The 17,350-nt window shown below is 44.0% G+C and overlaps 1 protein-coding gene across 1 annotated transcript in view; it reads left to right on the forward strand.

Moving 5' to 3' along the window:
- Positions 1 to 17,350, forward strand: part of ADAMTS3 (ADAM metallopeptidase with thrombospondin type 1 motif 3) — a gene marked incomplete at its 5' end in the record, with an annotated part of 158,537 nt that overhangs the window by 136,910 nt on the left and 4,277 nt on the right. The window contains 5 exons of the mRNA XM_081960285.1: positions 3,207 to 3,370; positions 4,261 to 4,426; positions 6,188 to 6,320; positions 11,421 to 11,628; positions 13,445 to 13,562. Of these exons, the coding sequence (XP_081816411.1) occupies positions 3,207 to 3,370; positions 4,261 to 4,426; positions 6,188 to 6,320; positions 11,421 to 11,628; positions 13,445 to 13,562 (789 nt within the window). The remainder of the gene's footprint in view (positions 1 to 3,206; positions 3,371 to 4,260; positions 4,427 to 6,187; positions 6,321 to 11,420; positions 11,629 to 13,444; positions 13,563 to 17,350) is intronic.

The raw sequence follows: 17,350 nt of genomic DNA on the forward strand, positions 1-17,350 counted from the left end.
GCGAATTGGTCGCAGGGATGTATGGGGCAAGATACGATCCCGCAAGTAGCTAGGTCCTGAGCCATGGAGCGCTTTAAAGATCGTTATCAAAACCTTGAAACGCACCCGATAGACCACAGGAAGCCAGTGCAGCTCGCGCAGGAAAGGTGTCACATGGGAGTACCTAGTACTCCCCATAATTACCCGCGCGGCCGCATTCTGGACCAACTGTAGCCTCCGAGTGCATTTCAAGGGAAGCCCCATGTAGAGAGCGTTACAGTAGTCCAGGTGAGACGTCACCAGCGCATGAGTGACTGTGCGTAAGGTGTCCCGGTCCAGTAGGGGGCGCAATTGGCGCACCAGGCGAACCTGGTGGAACGCCCCCCTTGCCACGGCTGTCACATGGTCATCCATGGACAGCCGGGCATCCAGGAGGACGCCCAAATTGCGCGCCCGCTCCACGGGGGCAAGTTGTACGCCCCCGATGGCCAAAGATGGAATTAGTTGGCTGAACCGAGAGGCCGGTACCCACAGCCACTCCGTCTTGGAGGGGTTGAGTTTGAGTCGGTTGTCATCCATCCAGACCCGTAGGGCTTCCACACACCGGGACATCACTTCGACGGCCTCGTTGGGGTGGTTCGGGGTGGAAATGTACAGCTGAGTATCATCAGCGTACAGATGATATCCCACCCCGAAACCACGGATGATCTCACCCAGCGGCTTCATATATGTGTTGAACAGGAGTGGCAAGAGGACCGACCCCTGTGGTACCCCACAAGTAAGGGGGCTTACGGTCGACCTCTGCTCCCCTGCCAACACACGTTGCGTCCGGCCGGAAAGGTAGGAGCCGAACCACCGCAAGACGGTGCCCCGGACCCCCAGCCCCTCCAGTCGGCGCAACAGGATACCATGGTCGATGGTATCAAAAGCCGCCGAGAGGTCTAATAGGACCAGGATAGAGGAACAACCCCTATCTCTGGCCCTCCAGAGATCATCCACCAACGCGACCAAGGCCGTCTCCATGCTGTGCCCGGGGCGGAAGCCAGACTGGCGCGGGTCTAGATAATCATTTTCCTCCAGATGTCGTGGAAACTGATAAGCCACCACACTCTCTACAACCTTCGCCAAAAAGGGAAGGTTGGAGACAGGACGATAATTGGCCAGCTCCATAGGGTCCAGGGAAGGGTTCTTGAGCAAGGGTCTCACCACCGCCTCTTTCAAGGCGGCCGGGAGAGACCCCTCACTCAACGAAGCGTTCACTAGGCCCAGGAGCCAGTCAGGTGTAACCTCCCAGGATGCCAGTACAAGCCAGGAGGGACACGGGTCCAATAAACATGTGGTGGGTCGCAGTCGTCCACGCATTCTGTCCAAATCCTCGATGGCAACCAAGTTAAACTCCTCCCAGGTCGATTCCTCAAGACTCGCCACGGACGTCTCCATAGGACCACTGAAGGGAACCCAATCCTTCCGGATTTGAGCGATTTTATCCTGCAGATATTTCCCAAATTCCTCTGCCCTACCCTGTAGAGGGGCCTCCCGCGGTCTCTGAAACAAGAGGAAGCGGGACACCCGAAACAGGGCAGCAGGGCAGTTCTCTGCGGATGCAATGAGAGCGGCACAATATTGACATTTGGCTGCTCTCAATGCCACTAGGTACGTCCTTAAATGGGCTCGTACCTGTGTTCAGTCAAATTCGGAATGGGAGGATCTCCAACGACTCTCTAGGCGTCTCTTGCGGCATTTCATCACCCTTAGCTCCTCGGTAAACCAAGGGGCCAGGGTGGATCGTTGCCGCCGGAGAGGCCGCAAAGGCGCCACCTGGTTCAAGGCCCCGGTAGTCGCATTGTTCCACGCGACCACCAGATAGATAGGAAGATGATAGATAGATAGATAGATAGATAGATAGATAGATAGATAGATAGATAGATGAGAAATAGACAATGATAGATAGACGATGATAGATAGATAGATAGATAGATAGATAGATAGATAGATAGATAGAAGATAGATAGATAGATAGATAGATAGATAGATAGATAGATAGATAGATGATAGATGATAGATAGATAGATAGATAGATAGATAGATAGATAGAAGATAGATAGATGAGAAATAGATGATAAATACATAGATAGATGATAGATGCTAGATAGATGAGAAATAGACAGTGATAGATAGATGATAGATAGATAGAAGATAGATAATGAGAAATAGATGTTAGATAGATAGATAGATAGATAGATAGATAGATAGATAGATAGATAGATAGATAGATAGATAGATAGATAGATAGATAATAGATAGATGAGAGATAGATAGATAGATAGATAGATAGATAGATAGATAGATAGATAGATAGATAGTAGATGAGAAATAGATGATAGATAGAGTATATGATAAATACATGATAGATAGATAGATAGATAGATAGATAGATGATAGATAGATAGATAGATAGATAGATAGATAGATAGATAGATAGGAAGATAGATAGATAGGAAGATAGATAGATAGATAGATAGATAGATAGATAGATAGATAGATAGATAGATAGATAGATAGATAGATAGATAGATAGATAGGAAGATAGATAGATAGATAGATAGATAGATAGATAGATAGATAGATAGATAGATGATAGATAGATAGATAGATAGATAGATAGATAGATAGATAGATAGATAGATAGATTCACTAACAGATGTTTTAGAAAAAATTGTTCAGAAACCCCTCCTCTTTTAAAAAAAATTGTCGCTCAAAGAAAGCCAGTTTGGTCTTGGGCCATTCACCAGGCGATGTGAATTCTAGTCCCACCTTAGGCATTAAAGCTGGCTTGGTAACTTTGGCCCAATCACCAGGAGACTATGAATTCTAGTGCCACTTTAGATATGAACATTGGCTGGGTGTCTTTGGACCAGTCACTCTCTCTCCGCCCAACTCACCTCACAGGGCTGTTATTGTGGGGAAAATAAGAGGGAGAAGGTGCGTGAGATAGGTTCACCACCTTGAGTTATTTGTAACAATAATAAAGGCAAAAGTAAGTAAGTAAGTGAATAAAAATATGGAAGCATTGAGAAGTTCTAGATTGTCCCCAAAACAAAAGAAGTCCTTGGCATCAAGAAGCTGTATCATAAAGACTAAACCTTTTGTCTTGGCTTTGAAGAAAGAAAAGAATCGGAATCTTACCTGGGAAGAGTTGACCGCTTAATTGCCTTTGTTCCTTTTAGCCATTAAGAACCAAGCAACTGGCCACTATATCCTAAATGGCAAAGGAGAAAGATCCACCTCTCGTTCCTTCATTGACTTTGGCTTAGAATGGGAATACCACACAGAAGACGGTGTAGAAACTCTTCAGACAGACGGGCCTCTGCACGATGCCATTCTTGTTCTGGTAAAGTCATGTTACTCTGGTGGTTTATTTTCCTCGCAAGCTTAACAGAGTCTACCTTTCTGCCTCAAAGAACTGTACATTTCAATTCAAAGTCCTCAACTCTATTGATGTCATTCTCAAAAGTCTGTCCCATTAAAAGTTAATGGTATTTTTTTTTTGAAGAGGATGCATTTCGGGCTTAACCTAATCTATTAAGGGGCATATTAAGACATGCGGTAGCTCAGTGGCTTAATGACGTTGGAGATGGTCTCAATTCCAGCAGTTCCAGCCTAAGCATTGCATGTCGGGGTGAGCTCCTGTCACTCACCTCAGCTTCTGTCCACCTAACTGTTCGAAACCATGTTCTATGCGAGTAGATAGCTAGGTACCACTTTGATGGGGAAACAAACTGTGCTCTATGCAGGCAGTCAGATTCCAGATGGCTCTGAACCTTCCCGGTTGTGATATCCACTTGAGAGATAACTCTGTTAAGGGAGGGGGTCTTGGGTGACACTGCAGGAAAAAGGACTCTGGTGCGAAGCCAGCTGACCCTCCTGTGGCACATCTTGGGAAGTACACAAGCATGTCCTATAACAGGACTAGTACCTTGGCAAGCCAAACTACTACTTTGCAATAGGATGGTCTCCTAGATACTGTAACAATACCATATGCTAATCATAAGGGGCACATTGGTTCTGAATGGAAAAATGTCAGTCGCTGAAATTCTTACAGCCTAATCTCCTTCAGCTTACTAAATCTTGCTGAAGAAGAATCTGCACAAATACAGTATGGAAAGAATTGAAGGGGGAGTTTTTTTGGTCAAGGCAATTGCTGAAGTGCCTAATAAGATAGAGAAGGATTCCCTGTTTTGTAATACTGACAGCTTCTTTTGTCATCCCGTCCTTTTACAGGTAATTCCTCAGGATAACAACACCCAATCCAGCCTGATTTACCGATACATAATTCATGAAGATTCTGTGCCCAATGTCAGCAGTAACAATGTCCTTCAGGAGGAACTGGACACCTTTGAGTGGGCTTTGAAGAGTTGGTCCCAGTGCTCCAAACTCTGTGGAGGAGGCATGTTGGAATAGTTGGGAAGGGGAGAACAAGGGGATGTCTACGTTTTGTACCTAGGGATAGGTTGATAATTCATCCCTGTGTTGTGGCCTGCCAGTGGCCAGCAGAGCTGGCAGCAGAGTCAGACAATGAGGAGGTTGGGGAGGAAGATGGGCCAGTCCTGGAGTCTGGGGAAGGCTCTGATGAGGGCTCTGTGTCGGAGGCAGAGAGGGGGCCAGAGCCGTCTGACAGTTATCAGATGCCTTCAGAGTCAGACATCAGTGAGGCAGAGGAACAGCTGGAGCCTGTTCCCAGTGTGCGCATGCGCAGAGTTGCCAGATGAAGGGAACAGCTAAAGAAGAGGGGTTGACTTGGGAGTAAGGACACAGGTGGACGATGAATGGCCCCTCCCAGAGGAAATAAAAGAGGAGCAAAAGGGGAGTGGAGTTTGCAGGAGACAATTAGTTCGCTTAATTGGTTCGTGACTCTCTGAGACTCCTTGCCAAGTTCTGCAGATATCAGCCTGTCAGCTCTCCAAGCCAGATAAGGTCTGTGACTATAAATCCTCCCTTGAAAGACTTTGCTGGATGTGAATGAGCAAAATTCACAGTCAATTAATAAAACAAACAAGGAGTTTGTTTCATGTTCTTGGGACGCCTCTGTCAGAATGTTCATAAATACGTTCTGCCCTATTATATTTTCTTTAATAAATCTCCTCAGTGGTTGATTTTGAAAAATCCCTTTTTAATATGGGCTTCCATAAAATGAACATTCCCTAAAATATTCACACAATTTTAATATGCATTTTAGCATGCATATTAAATGCATACTAATAGGCAGCTCCCTATCTAAACTGGGAACAATTCAGAAATATTTGCACATCCCCAGTTGCTGACCATTTATCCGAATCAGGCAAACAAATGTAAACTTTTAGGGGAAAAGTGGGGATGATTGTCGCGGGAAATTCAAATATTTTCCAAAGCACCAGAAGGCAAGTCAAGAAACAATGGAATGGGAACTAATCAAGGAGAGATGCACTCTGACAAGATAGTGGGGAACGGAAGGATTTGTATTCCTTGCAGACAGCTGGTCATTTGCATTCTTTTAGAGAGTGCCTGAGGCTACTTAGAGGATAGAGATAAACTTCCAAGTGGCCTCAATGACTCTCTAAAAGGATGCAAATGACCAGCTGTTTGCAAGGAGTATAAATCCTTCCATTCCCACTATCCAGACAGAGATGAAGTAGCTTCTGGGATGAGAAGCGAAACGTCCTCAAAGAATAAAAAACAAGAAATCCAGTTGCCTCCAGAAAAAAGCACCTTTGGGACATTAGTTGACTAGATTCCTGTATACAGGCACGAGCAATAAATCACTTTTGTTGGAATTTTGTATGTTACCTTGGTCCTTCACACCCAACAGTGGCAGTGTTTTGTTCCCAATCTTGGATAAATCATTAAGATGAAAAATGTGCATTACGTTTAGCTAGATCTTTTCATTCAACCATGGTGCGCTACGGTGGCGCAGTGGTTAGAGTGCAATACTGCAGGCTATTTCTGCTGCCTGCCGGCTGCCTGCAATTTGGCAGTTCAATCCTGACTGGCTCAAGGTTGACTCAGCCTTCCATCCTTCCAAGGACGGTAAAAGGAGGACCTGGATTATTGGGGGCAAGAGGCTGACTCTGTAAACTGCTTAGAGAGGGTGGTAAAGCACTATAAAGCGGTATATAAGTCTAAGTGCTATTGCTGTTTACACGGATATTATCTGTTCTCCCACTCTCTCCAGGTTTCCAATACACCAAATATGGCTGCCGCAGGAAAAGCGATAACAAAATGGTGCAGCGCGGCTTCTGCGATGCCAGTAAAAAGCCTAAACCGATTCGTAGGATGTGCAACCTTCAGGAATGCATGCAGCCATTGTAAGTATCTGCTCGTTTCCCCATATTGCAATTTGTGCTGGCCACTCAGGTTGAACAAAGGAACTCCCTCTTGCAGCGCGTAGCATCTCTCCTTAAGTAAACAAAATGCAGATTCGCTCATTGACAGTCTTGTTTTTATACGTATTGACAAAGGAGAGCCACTTTGGTGTAGTGGTTAAGGTGCTGGCCTAGGAACCAGGGGACTGTGAGTTCTAGTCCCAGTTTAGGCATGAAAGCTGGTTGGGTGACTTTGAGCCAATCAAGAGGGGATTGTAAGTTCTATTCCCACCTGAAGTATAAAAGCTAACTGGGTGACTTTGGCCAATCACCAGGTGACTATACGTTCTAGCCCCGCCTTAGCCATGAAAGCTGACTGGATGAATTTGGGCCAATCACCAGGAGATGCTGACTTTGAGTCAATGCCGCATGAAAGCCATCTGGGTGACTTTGGGGCAGTTACTCTCTCTCAGCCCAACCCATCTCATGGGGTTGTTGTTGCGGGGACAATAAGAGGAGGAAGGAGTACTAGGAATGTTTGCCACCATGAGTTACTTATAAAGTCATAAAGGTGGAATGAAAATCCGGTAAATAAATGAAAAAAAAATGGAATGGAATAGAATGAATAGGAATAAAATGGAATAGAATAGAATAGAGAAAATGAATGGAACAGAACAGAATAGAATATAGAGTAGAGAGTGGAGTAGAGTGGGGTGGGGTGGGGTGGGGTGGGGTGGGATGGAATGGAATGGAATAGAATAGAATAGAATAGAATAGAATAGAATAGAATAGAATAGAATGTAGAGTAGAGTAGAGTAGAGTAGAGAGTGGAGTGGAGTGGACTGGAATAGAAATAGAGTAGAGTAGAGTAGAGTAGAGTAGAGTAGAGTAGAGTAGAATAGAATGTAGAGTAGAGTAGAGTAGAGTAGAATAGAATAGAATAGAATAGAATGTAGAGTAGAGTAGAGTAGAGTAGAGTAGAGTAGAATAGAATAGAATAGAATGTAGAGTAGAGTAGAGTAGAGTAGAGTAGAGTGTGGAGTGGAATAGAAATAGAATAGAGTAGAATAGAGTAGAATAGAGTAGTGTAGAGTAGTGTAGAGTAGAGTAGAATAGAATAGAATGTAGAGTAGAGTAGAGTAGAGAGTGGAATAGAATAGAATAGAATGTAAAGTAGAGTAGAGTAGAGTAGAGAGTGGAGTGGAGTGGACTGGAATAGAAATAGAGTAGAGTAGAGTAGAGTAGAGTAGAATAGAATAGAATAGAATAGAATAGAATAGATAGAGAGTAGAGTAGAGTAGAGTAGAGTAGAGAGTGGAGTGGAATAGAAATAGAATAGAGTAGAATAGAGTAGAATAGAGTAGAATAGAGTAGAATAGAGTAGTGTAGAGTAGAGTAGAATAGAATGTAGAGTAGAGTAGAGTAGAGTAGAGAGTGGAGTGGAATAGAAATAGAATAGAGTAGAATAGAGTAGAATAGAGTAGTGTAGAGTAGTGTAGAGTAGAGTAGAGTAGAATAGAATGTAGAGTAGAGTAGAGTAGAGTAGAGTAGAGTAGAGTAGAGTAGAGAGTGGAATAGAATAGAATAGAATAGAATAGAATAGAATAGAATAGAATAGAATAGAATAGAATAGAATGTAAAGTAGAGTAGAGTAGAGAGTGGAGTGGAGTGGACTGGAATAGAAATAGAGTAGAGTAGAGTAGAATAGAATAGAATAGAATAGAATAGAATAGAATAGAATAGAATAGAATGTAGAGTAGAGTAGAGTAGAGTAGAGTAGAGAGTGGAGTGGAATAGAAATAGAATAGAGTAGAATAGAGTAGTGTAGAGTAGTGTAGAGTAGAGTAGAGTAGAATAGAATGTAGAGTAGAGTAGAGTAGAGTAGAGTAGAGAGTGGAGTGGAATAGAAATAGAATAGAGTAGAATAGAGTAGAATAGAGTAGAATAGAGTAGTGTAGAGTAGAGTAGAGTAGAATAGAATGTAGAGTAGAGTAGAGTAGTGTAGAGTAGAGTAGAATAGAATGTAGAGTAGAGTAGAGTAGAGTAGAGAGTGGAGTGGAATAGAAATAGAATAGAGTAGAATAGAGTAGTGTAGAGTAGTGTAGAGTAGAGTAGAGTAGAATAGAATGTAGAGTAGAGTAGAGTAGAGTAGAGTAGAGTGTGGAATAGAATAATAGAATAGAATAGAATAGAATAGAATAGAATAGAATAGAATGTAAAGTAGAGTAGAGTAGAGTAGAGTAGAGTAGAGAGTGGAGTGGAGTGGACTGGAATAGAAATAGAGTAGAGTAGAGTAGAGTAGAGTAGAGTAGAGTAGAGTAGAGTAGAGTAGAATAGAATAGAATGTAGAGTAGAGTAGAGTAGAGTAGAGTAGAGAGTGGAGTGGAATAGAAATAGAATAGAGTAGAATAGAGTAGAATAGTAGTGTAGAGTAGAGTAGAGTAGAATAGAATGTAGAGTAGAGTAGAGTAGAGAGTGGAGTGGAATAGAAATAGAATAGAGTAGAATAGAGTAGAATAGAGTAGAATAGAGTAGTGTAGAGTAGAGTAGAGTAGAATAGAATGTAGAGTAGAGTAGAGTAGAGTAGAGTAGAGAGTGGTGTGGAATAGAAATAGAATAGAGTAGAACAGAGTAGTGTAGAGTAGAGTAGAATAGAATAGAATGTAGAGTAGAGTAGTGTAGTGTAGAGTAGAGAGTGGACTGGAATAGAAATAGAATAGAGTAGAATAGAGTAGAATAGAGTAGAATAGAGTAGAATAGAGTAGAATAGAGTAGTGTAGAGTAGAGTAGAATAGAATAGAATGTAGAGTAGAGTAGAGTAGAGTAGAGAGTGGAGTGGAATAGAAATAGAATAGAGTAGAATAGAGTAGAATAGAGTAGAGTAGAGTAGAATAGAATAGAATAGAATAGAATAGAATAGAAGTAGAGTAGGGAGTGGAGTGGAGTGGAGTGGAACGGAACGGAAGAGAACAGAATAGAATAGAAAAATAAAATAAAATAAAATAAAAAGCTTCCAACCTTGAAGTCTGAAGATTGGCCATAAAATGAGATCCCAGTCTCATCTGTAATATTATAACAAGCATCTCTGGGCCCCAAGGGACAGCAGAGGGAAAGAAAGCATTCTTTGTTTTGAAAACAAAGCAAAAAAAAAAAAAAACCCAACCCTGTTGCTCAACTCTACTGTACATTACAAGAGAACATCGTGCAGAGTCATGTTCATTTAGAGTGAGTCTCCTGTAGGAAAGAAAAAAAAAACATTGCCTTAGACTCCAGCTCTGAGCTTTTACAATTCTGCTTTATTAAGGTGCTGATTCTTGGCAAATGGGAATAACTCAATTCCCTTGGATTGATGTATTTATTTGTTTCGTGCAGTGCAGCAAAATGCAGCCCAGGGCATCAAGATTTATTGAAAGAACATATAAAATGTGTATCAAAATACAAAAACACCAGAATTACAGGTAGTCTTTGATTTACAACGGTTCATTCGAAGTTACAACAGCCCTGAAAAAAAGTGACGTGACCGTTTTTCACACTTACAACCGTTGCACCACCCCCATGGACACGTGATCAAAATCCAAACGCTTAGCAACGGACTCATATTTGTGACGGTTGCAGTGCCCCGGGGTCAGGTGATTTCCTTTTACCACCTTCTGACAAGCAGAGTCGACGGGGAAATCAGATTCACTTAATGACTGTGTTAGTAATTTGACCACTGCAGCGATTGACAAGAAACATCATAAAACGGGGCAAAACACACGTAACAAAATTCTCCCTTAGCGAGGTAAATTTTGGGTTCAATTGTTGTTGTAAGGTGAGGACTACCTGTATGAAGAAGTACATTTCGGAAAATTTATTCTATTCTCTTCAGTCTACAAAGATCATTTATGGATCATCAATGATGCCTGTCCATTGGCTTCCATTTTTATATATATATAAAAGCTCCCACCCAATCAGTTCAAATCCCCACTGGCAGTTAAAAAGAGAAACCGGCCAAGACCTCACATTGCTCCTAGAAGCACCAAGCCGGAAGCACCAACCTGAAGAGGATGAATGAGATTTCATCGAAACGTCGTGAAGATACTTCCAATTCTACGCGGGGAAAAACCCGAACAACCAAAAACGTACATATAAACACCCACGAAAACCTCAAAAAACATAGTCCCAGTAAGGGTATGGCTAGCTGATGAGAGCTAATTAGCTCGAAATAGATCTATACTAGTCTCCCTTTATTTATTTATCAGTACAAATATAACATATATATATATATATATATATATATATGAGTCTGCCCTGGATGATGTGGAGGACCCTGTGCAGGGTTCAGACTCAGAGCAGGGACCAGAGAGGCTGGTTGGCCACCAGGAGGCGCCTGAGGCATGGAGTAGTGGGGAGGATCAAAGGCCGTTTGTCCCTGATGCTAGATTGAGAAGGGCTGAGAAACGGAAGCAGCAACTCCGTAGGCAGATTCACAGAAGATGATTAAGCACAGGTGGTTGTGGATTGGCCCGTCCCAAGAGAGATTATAGGTGAAGCGTTGGGAGGGGACATTTGCAGGAAACAACCGTTCAAATTAGTAGTTAAGAAAATCTGTGTATTCTAGCCGTGTCTGTTCGTTTGGACTATCTGCATTGCTTCATTTGAATTATCTGGGTTGCTGCAGAGTTACTCTATTGAACGTGAGTTGTCTGGGCCCTCAGCCAAAAGATCCGTTCTCTCACTAATTAAACAGTGGCAAACAGCCAAGCCTGTGTTCTGGTTTATTCACAGGCGTGGAGGGGGTCAGAACAAATGACTTACCCTCTGGAAGCAAATACTGTGGGAGTAAGACTCCCCTAATATCCCTTGGGTGTTCTGTTAAGATAGTCTGTTGTGCCTTAAAATGGATTCTACTGTACTGCCATATAATGGCTTCTACTGTACAGCGCAGTGGAGTTGCCATGGTAACAGCTTCACAGTACTCCACAAGGGGGCTCCCTCTGGCAAGGGAGAAAATCCAACATTAGAAATGAGGTTTGGTCCGGACATTTTCCCCCTATAAATAAATACCCGGGCAACGCCGAGTAATCGGCTAGTAAAGAATAAAACATTCCTTCTGTTTTGCAGCTGGGTAGCAGAAGAATGGGAGCACTGCACCAAAACCTGTGGGACGTCCGGTTACCAAATACGAAGCGTACGTTGCGTTCAGCCGCTTCACGATGGTGCAAACCGCTCCGTCCATTTTAAGTACTGCAGTGGAGAACGTCCGGAGAGTCGCAGGCCTTGTAACAGGGCACCATGTCCGTCTCAATGGAAAACAGGGCCCTGGAGTCCAGTAAGCATCTAAAGCCTTCTCGTTTCTGGAAACATAGCCCAACCTGAGCTAAATTCCAAGCTTCTGAAAACTTTCGAAAAGGTTATTTTCTTCCCTGACTGTCAGATTTAACTCTAATAGTGACCAGGGCTAAGGCAATGTACAATACAATACAATAGCAGAGTTGGAAGGGGCCTTGGAGGTCTTCTAGTCCAACCCCCTGCCTAGGCAGGAAACCCTATACCGTTTCAGACAAATGGCTATCCAACATCTTCTTAAAGACTTCCAGTGTTGGGGCATTCACAACTTCTGGAGGCAACTTCTGTTCCACTGATTAATTGTTCTCACTGTCAGGAAGTTTCTCCTCAGTTCTAAGTTGCTTCTCTCCTTGATTAAGTTTCCACCGATTGCTTCTTGTTCTGCCCTCAGGTGCCTTGGAGAATAGTTTGACTCCCTCTTCTTTGTGGCAACCCCTGAGATCTTGGAACTCTGCTATCATGCCTCCCCTAGTCCTTCTTTCTCTTAAGCTAAACATACCCAGTTCCTGCAACCGTTCTTCCTATGTTTTAGCCTCCAGTCCCCTAATCCTCTTTGTTGCTCTTCTCTGCACTCTTTCTAGAGTCTCCACATCCTTTTCTACATCAATATTATTGACTACACACCAAGATTTGACCTTGAGATCACTATCTGACAATGCTTCCTGTCCTTACTATTCAGTTATGTCCAGAAGGAACGAGTATTCTTCTATTTAAGCCAGGGGTGTCAAACGCAAGGCCTGGGGTGAGGGGGGGGGCAGATCTGGCCCATGCCGTGATCTGTCCCACGGGGCTACACTGGAAACATCAGTACAGGAATGGTTGTAAGTCTAGGACCAAGATGGCCTAACCATAGGACGTGTGTCACAGGTGGCACTTGAAGCCATATCTGAGGGCACGTGAGGTGTTGCCCTGTGTCAGCTACAGCGTGCATGCCCACGCTGACCAGCTGATTTTTGGCCTTCTGGAAGGTGTGGGAGGCCGTTTTCACTCTCTCCAGGCTTCAGGAAAGCATGAGGAGGGTGAAAAACGGGCCTAACGGGCCTAACGGAAGTTTGGAAAACGAACTTCCGGTAGGCCTGTTGGGCCATTTTTCGTCCTCCCCAGGCTTTCCTGAAGCTTGAGGTGGGCAAAAAAATGGCCCAAGGGGCCAGGGGTGGTTTCTGGCTTGCGTTACAGCCGATTCGCTCGGGCGCGCTGCAGCGTGTATGCGCTTTGCAAACAGGAGCTTGATGGGCAGTAACATGTGCTTGATGCCCAGTCTGCGCACATGCACAGTAGTAAAAAAAAATTGCTGCTATGCATGCGCAGAAGCAAAAACCAAAACCAATAGAACTGGTTTGGCGGGGGGTGTCCGGCTGAGTTACTACCTACTCAGCCAAAACGGGGCCAAACTGGTAGGAACCCACCTCTGCAACGAGCCTACCGGAAGTCTGGAGGCTTCAGTGCACAGATGCGCGGAGGGGGGGAGTAGGGGGAGGACACAAGCGTCAGTGGGGATGGCATTGCATTATGGGTGTGGGCAACATATGCGTGCGGGCCTTTTTGGCACCCAAGCAGAAAAATGTTCGCCATCACTGGTCTAAAGCTACCCGCACGCCAAATACGCTTGGGCAAGAGCTTGGTATACATCCAAGCAAGAAATCCCAATTCTGGATTTTGTCCTGGGAAGCTTCCTGTCTATATTTCCATACATTTAACAAAAAAATAAATAAATACCAATGCACCCATCTGTGGCATAACCGGCTGGTCGCATGCAGAAACCTAGTTGTTTGCCTCATTGCTTGTTACTTTTCTCGTAGTGCTCGATCACCTGTGGTGAAGGGACAGAATCCAGGCAGGTGACATGCCGCACAGGTGACCAGTGTGATGGAGAAAAGCCAGAATCCACGAGGGTTTGCAAACTTGCACCCTGCAATGGTAAGTAGTAGTCATTTATGACTCTATTCTTCGGACTATAAGATGCACTGGTGTATGAGATGCACCAAGATTTCGAAGAGATAAGTAAGAAAGAAAAGTTTTTTCCTTTCCTCAGCCCCCAGCAGCCCTCTGCAGGCTTCAGCAGGGCTGGGGGAAGGCAAAAAACCCCTCCATTTTTTGCAAAAAAACCAGCCCATTTTCTGCCTGTTTTTCGCAAAGATTGGGGCATTTTTGCCTTGGCCCAACCCTGCTGAAGCCTGCTGAAGCTTGAAGAAGGCTGCTGGGGCCTGAGAGAAGGCAAAAAAGCTCAGTTTTTGTGAAAATTGGCCCATTTTTCACAAAAATGGGATGCAGGGCAGGGCTTCGGGAGGCCAAAAATGGCTGTATTGCCTTCTCCTGGTAATGACCCGAAGGCTTCATGGATTTTGCGGCAGGTCAAGCTTTCATTGCTACTGGCTGCACAGGGACTCCAAGTTAGGTCCTCTCTTAACCCCTCCTGCCAGCCTGGCTGACAGTTTTTCCCAGCAAGACGCTTCGTTATACAGCTGGGTAACAACATCGGTGCTAGAAGGGAGTAGGGTTTACTCTCTTATTAATAACTGATTAGTCTTTTCACTAGATAGATAGATGATAGATAGATAGATAGATAGATAGATAGATAGATAGATAGATAAATAGATGATAGATAGATAGATAGATAGATAGATAGATAGATAGATAGATAGATGATAGATAGATGATAGATAGATAGATGATAGATAGATGATAGATGATAGATAGATGATAGATAGATGATAGATAGATGATAGATAGATGATAGATAGATGATAGATAGATAAAAATGAAATAATAATTTTAAAAAGTACAGGCTCTAATTTCAGGGTCAAATAAATCAAAGAAAATGCAGTAATAAAGTACATCAGCATTTTATAGATTGTAAAGAATCAGCATTCAGAAGAGAAGAGAAGAGAAGAGAAGAGAAGAGAAGAGAAGAAGAGAGAAGAGAGGAGAAGATGAGAGAAGAGAAGAAGTGAAGAGACGAGATTAGGGAGAAAAGAATAATAACAGTTGGAAGGGACTTTGGAGGTCTTCTAGTCCAACCCCCTGCCTAGGCAGGAAACCCTACACCACTTCAGACAAATGGATATCCAGCTTCTTCTTAAAAACTTCTAGCGTTGGAGCATTTATAACTTCTGGAGGCAAGCTGTCCCACTGATAGATTGCTTTAACTATCAGGAAATTTATCTAAGATTGCTTCTCTCCTTTCTCTCCCACTCCTATGGATGGAAGATCATTAAAGAGAGATCTAAGCCAATTTCCTGACAGTAAGAATAATGAACTAGTGGAATGCCTTAACCTCTGGAAGTTGTGGGTGCTCCATGACTGGAGGATTTAAAAAGAAATTGGACAGCCAAAAGAGCAACAAAGGGGGTAAGGGGACTGGAGGCTTAACCATATGATGAACGGTTGCAGAAACTGGATATGTCTAGTCCAGGGGTCGGCAAACTTCAACACTCAAAATGCCATTTGGACCCGTTTCCCACAGAAGAGAAAACACCGGGAGCCACAAAGGTCCTAACCGGAAGTTCCCTGTTCAATTCTGGAGCTGACCGGAAGTTCAGTTCCCCCACCATAGAGTCTCCCCCTAGCGCGGCATCCTTTTTCCTCTACCTGTCATAACTGAAAGCCCTGTCAATTGCGGAGACGACTGGAAAACCCTCCCCTTGCCATAGAGTCTTCTCCTGGCGCCCTGTGCTTCTCTCCCCCCTCCCCCACGGGAAGCTCCTCTCAAAATTGTGGCGCCGACCGGTGACGGAGCCGCAGCAGAGGGAGGAAAAAGCCACATGCGGCTCCAGAGCCACAGTTTGCTGCCCCCTGGTCTAGTCTAATGAAGAGAAGGACGAGGGGTGGCATGTTAGGAGTCTTCAGATTTTTGAGGGCCAGTCACAAGCAAAGGGTGTCCACCTCTTCTAGAAATCATGTCAAAGTTGTACGGAAATGATCTGGCACAGGACCCCTAAGATAAACGTCCCTGGACAAGTACACTTAGTCCTTGACTTACAAACAGTTCATCTAGTGATGGTTCAAAGTTACGACGGCACTGAAAAAAATGGACTTATGACCATTTTTGACGCTTGCCTGTTGCAGCATCCCCATGGTCACGTGATTTATATTCGGCTCATATTCGACCATTGGCTCATATTTATGACGGTTGCAGCGTCCCGGGGTCACGCGATCCCCTTTTGCGACCTTCTGGCAAAGAAAGTCAATGGGGAAGCCAGCTTCACGTAACGACCGTTTTACGGACTTAACACATGCAAGGGTTCACTTAACAACTGTGGCAGGAAAAGTCATAAAATGGGGCAAAACTCACTTCATCAGTGTCTTACTTAGCAGCATAAATTTGGGGCTCTAGTGTGGTCGTAGGTCGAGGACTACGTGTGCAAAAAAGTCCATTTTGGAGAATGTATTCTACGCCAGACAAATCAAATGAGCTGAAGTTTGTTAACATCATGGACACTAGAGGGCAGCAGAGCTTTACCCGTTTGGGGACTGTGGGAATCCATAGAATTTTTCTGCTTTATTTCAAACCTTCTAGAAATTATCAAGGCTTCCAAAACAATCTTATTTAAGCTGATTTCATTAGGGGCACAAAGAGTAGGAAGAATCTGCATCCATATAAACAAACCTAGTAGGATCCCTAGATTTTATTTTTGTTGTTGTTAAGTTGCAAAGTCGTGTCCGACCCATTGCAAGCCCATGGACAATGTTCCTTCAGGCCTTCCTGTCCTCTACCATCCTCTGGAGCCCATTTAAGCTCACACCGACTGCTTCGGTGACTCCATCCAACCACCTCATTCTCTGCCATCCCCTTCTTTTTCTTTTGCCCTCCATCTTTCCCAGCATGAGGCTCTTCTCCAGGGAGTCCTTCCTTCTCATTAGGTGGCCAAAGTTTTTGAGTTTCCTCTTCAGGATCTGGCCTTCTAAAGAGCAGCCAGGGTTGATCTCCTCTAGGACTGACCAGTTGAATCTCCTTGCAGTCCAAGGGACTCGCAGGAGTCTTCTCCAGCACCAGAGTTCAAAGGCCTCCGTTCTTTGGCGTTCAGCCTTTCTTATGGTCCAAATTTCACCGCCATACATTGCAACTGGGAAAGCCATAGCTTTGCCTATACGCGCTTTTATTGGCAGGGTGATGTCTCTGCTTTTTAGTATGCTGTCTAGATTTGCCATTTGAAGTTCCCCACTGCTTTAAATTAAAATTGAGGGGGGAGGGCAGTGGTGAAATTCATTTTTTTTTTACTACCAGTTCTATGGGCATGGCTTGGTGGGCGTGGCAGGGAAAGGATACTGCAAAGTCCCCATTTCCTCCCGATCAGTTGGGACTTGGGAGGCGGAGAATAGATGGGGGCAGGGCCAGCCAGAGGTGGTATTTGCGGGTTCTCTGAACTACTCAAAATTTCCGCTACCGGTTCTCCAGAACCTGTCAGAACCTGCTGAATTTCACCTCTGGGGAAGGGTGACCAGTCTTTAGGATCTCCAGGACTTAATTCCAAGCAAAAAAAAAAAAAAAACAACCCTAGATAGCAAGACAAATAACGAAGTAAGGAGGGATGAGAAGGAAGACAAAAATACCAAATTGGAGACATAGGAAGCACACCCAGAGTCAGGCATAAAGATCTCAAGTGCCTATATACAAATACAGAAAGTCTGGGGAACAAACAAACTTGAACTATTAATACACGAAGGTAGATATGACATAATTGCCATTACAGAAACTTGGTGGGATG

This window comes from Natrix helvetica (assembly GCF_964273705.1).
Source record: "Natrix helvetica genome assembly, chromosome: 7".
NCBI lineage: Eukaryota > Metazoa > Chordata > Lepidosauria > Squamata > Natricidae > Natrix > Natrix helvetica.